Below are 2,512 nucleotides of genomic sequence, written 5' to 3' on the forward strand. Positions count from 1 at the left end.
CCTGGGTGCCGGGTCAGAGATGGGTTCCCTGTTCAGAATGTCAAGCCAAGGAGACTCCAGGCAGGGCTCATCCTTGTGCTGAGTGGCACACTGGTCTGGGGCCTGATCAGCACCCTGCTGTGTCTCAGGGGTTACTGGGCACTGCCCCCTGGCCTCAGCCTTCCTCGGGCATTGCCCTGTGCCAGACAGGGGCAAGTTCCCAAAGGGCTTCTTAGGTGGAAAGAGGGTGATGTCCCTGGACCCAGGTGGGTAGGATCGGGTGAAGATAAGGGGAACAAGCGATAGCTTGCTCGAACCACCCCGCCACACCCCCAGCCCACCCCCACCCCACCCCCCACTGCAGGAACTTACATCTTTCCTTTAGGCAGATGGCCTTGGGGAGCTGTCATCTTTTTCTTTCGGCCACACCACATGGCATACAGGATCCTAGTTCTCCCGACCAGGGATCGAACCCATGCCCCGTGCTGTGGAAACTCGAAATCCTAACCACTGGACCACCAGGGAAGTCCCAGGGTGCCCCCGTCTTAACCCACAACTTGACCCAACTGATGTCACTAGTTGGTATCAGGATACTTGGTAGGCATTTCTTTTACTTCAAGGGGAATGAGGGTGGGGACAAGCAACATGGGCATGGCCTGGGTCTGCAGTGGCTGGAGCAGCAGGTGTCCATCTGCTGGCACACAGCCTCTGAGCCTGGGATCTGTCAGACCTGGGTCTGGCCACCCCGTGTCAGCTCCAGACCGCTTCGAGAGCTGGGATGACCATGATCTGGCTGGAACTTCAGCCCCTGTCGGTGCGACTATCCAGCAGGGCTATGATTCCACCCAGCTCATCCTTCCGTCTGTGGGGGGCAGGGACAGCTCTGGCTGATACAGTGGCGAGTCAGTCAGTCTCTGATATCTCTGGGCCTGAGAGGCCCCTTCTCAAAGCTTCTGGTTCTATGGAGACCCTTGTCCCCAGCATCCTGTAGATGGGAGCCAAGGCAGAGACAGACCCAAGAACTTCTCTGTCCACTGGGCCAATTGTGAGCCACAGGGACCCGGATTCCTGCCTGAACAGTGCGGAGGGTGGCTGCTGTCCCCTGGCTGTGGGTGGTAGGGGTCCACACCAGGGCCCCCCCCTGGGCAGGAGCTGGGGAGTATCTCTCTCCGTGGCTTTTCTAAAGGTCCAGATACAGGAGACCCTGGCAGGAAACTGGTGTCTCAGCCCCAGGTGGTGACCAGCCTTTGCCTCCTTGGACTTGAGAAGGTCAAAGGGACGCATGTGAGTAAGGGTGGAGGGGTCCAGGGACTCTGCTTGGTCACGAGCAGTGACCGGGGCCCTGGGCCTCAGTGATGGGCCGTCTTTCTCCCCCACTGCTCCGTAGACCTGGCCTGATGGACGCCCAGTGTGGACAATGAGGGAAGAACGTGCCTCCCGCACCCGAGAGGTGACCCCGGAGCGAGCCCCGGATGTCCCCGCGAGCAGGAACGATGCGACTGGCTTGCATGTTCTCGTCCATCCTGCTGTTCGGAGCTGCAGGACTCCTTCTCTTCATCAGCCTGCAGGACCCCACGGAGCTCACCCCCCACCAGGCACCAGGTGAGCCCTTGCACTCGGCCCTGCTGCCTGCTTGATCCGGCTCTCCCGCCCGAAGTACAGGCCTCTGTGCTGCCATGGGGCCAAGGCAGAGGTTCCAGTCACCAGCCACAGTGTGGGGGCACTGTGGTCAGGCCACCAACCATGTGGTTCTGGCCTCTGACCTCTGACGTCTGGCCCGTGCACTCCTCTTGGGAAGAATGGCCAGGCTGCCCCTCTCTCATTCTGGTCGTTGTCTCTGGTGAAACTAAGATTTCAGGGTCCCACCACCTCTCGGGTCCTCTCCCACATGATCTGGGATATCAGAGGACAAGTGACTTCTCCCTGAGCCCAGGCCTCCCCAATGGGACTCTGATTCTCTGCCCAGCGCTGGGGACCTCTCAAATTCAGCCTCTTCAGCCTGGGCAAGAAAGTGGGGTGCCTCGGTGCCTCCCGGCTTTGTAAAGCTGAAGAGCCTCCTGCTGGCCTCCCCACCTACGGCCTCCCAGCCCACTGGACTTGCAGAGGTGGGGATGGCAGTGAGGGGAGAGCAGGAAGGATGGTCCTGGAGCCTCAGGGTGGACAGAAGGTAGAGAGGGACGCTCAGGCAAGGCCCCTCTGACTGAGACATGGCCAAGTCCCAGACAGCACGGCCGAACTGGAGGGCCGCCAGTGTGGGGCCAAGGCCAGGAATCATTGGCATCACATGAAGGGATAGCACGGTTGCCAGGCCAAGCACCTGCGTTTACAACAGAGGTCCCAGAGGCCTTGTTAGGGGAGGGTCCTTGATGGCTGGACACCCCTGGGCTGCTGGACACAGACAGAAGGAAAGGGGCGCTGAGGCTGGAGGGTTAGGCAGAGGGATTCCCCACACCATCCCTGCCTACAGTGCACAGCCCAGGAGTGCGGGACACAGTGTTAGGGGGTCCCTGGCCCTGAGTGGGGAGGGCACAGG

The 2,512-nt window shown here is 60.7% G+C and overlaps 1 protein-coding gene across 1 annotated transcript in view; it reads left to right on the plus strand.

Moving 5' to 3' along the window:
* Window positions 1-1,451: 1,451 nt before the first annotated feature.
* The window catches only part of CHST8 (carbohydrate (N-acetylgalactosamine 4-0) sulfotransferase 8), a 74,195-nt gene continuing 73,134 nt past the window's right edge, over window positions 1,452-2,512 (plus strand). Inside the window, 1 exon segment of the mRNA XM_010848944.1 lies at window positions 1,452-1,581. Coding sequence (XP_010847246.1) covers window positions 1,452-1,581 — 130 coding nt within the window.

The sequence above is a fragment of the Bison bison genome, unplaced genomic scaffold (genome assembly GCF_000754665.1).
Source record: "Bison bison bison isolate TAMUID 2011002044 unplaced genomic scaffold, Bison_UMD1.0 scf7180017864280, whole genome shotgun sequence".
NCBI classification, from domain to species: domain Eukaryota; kingdom Metazoa; phylum Chordata; class Mammalia; order Artiodactyla; family Bovidae; genus Bison; species Bison bison.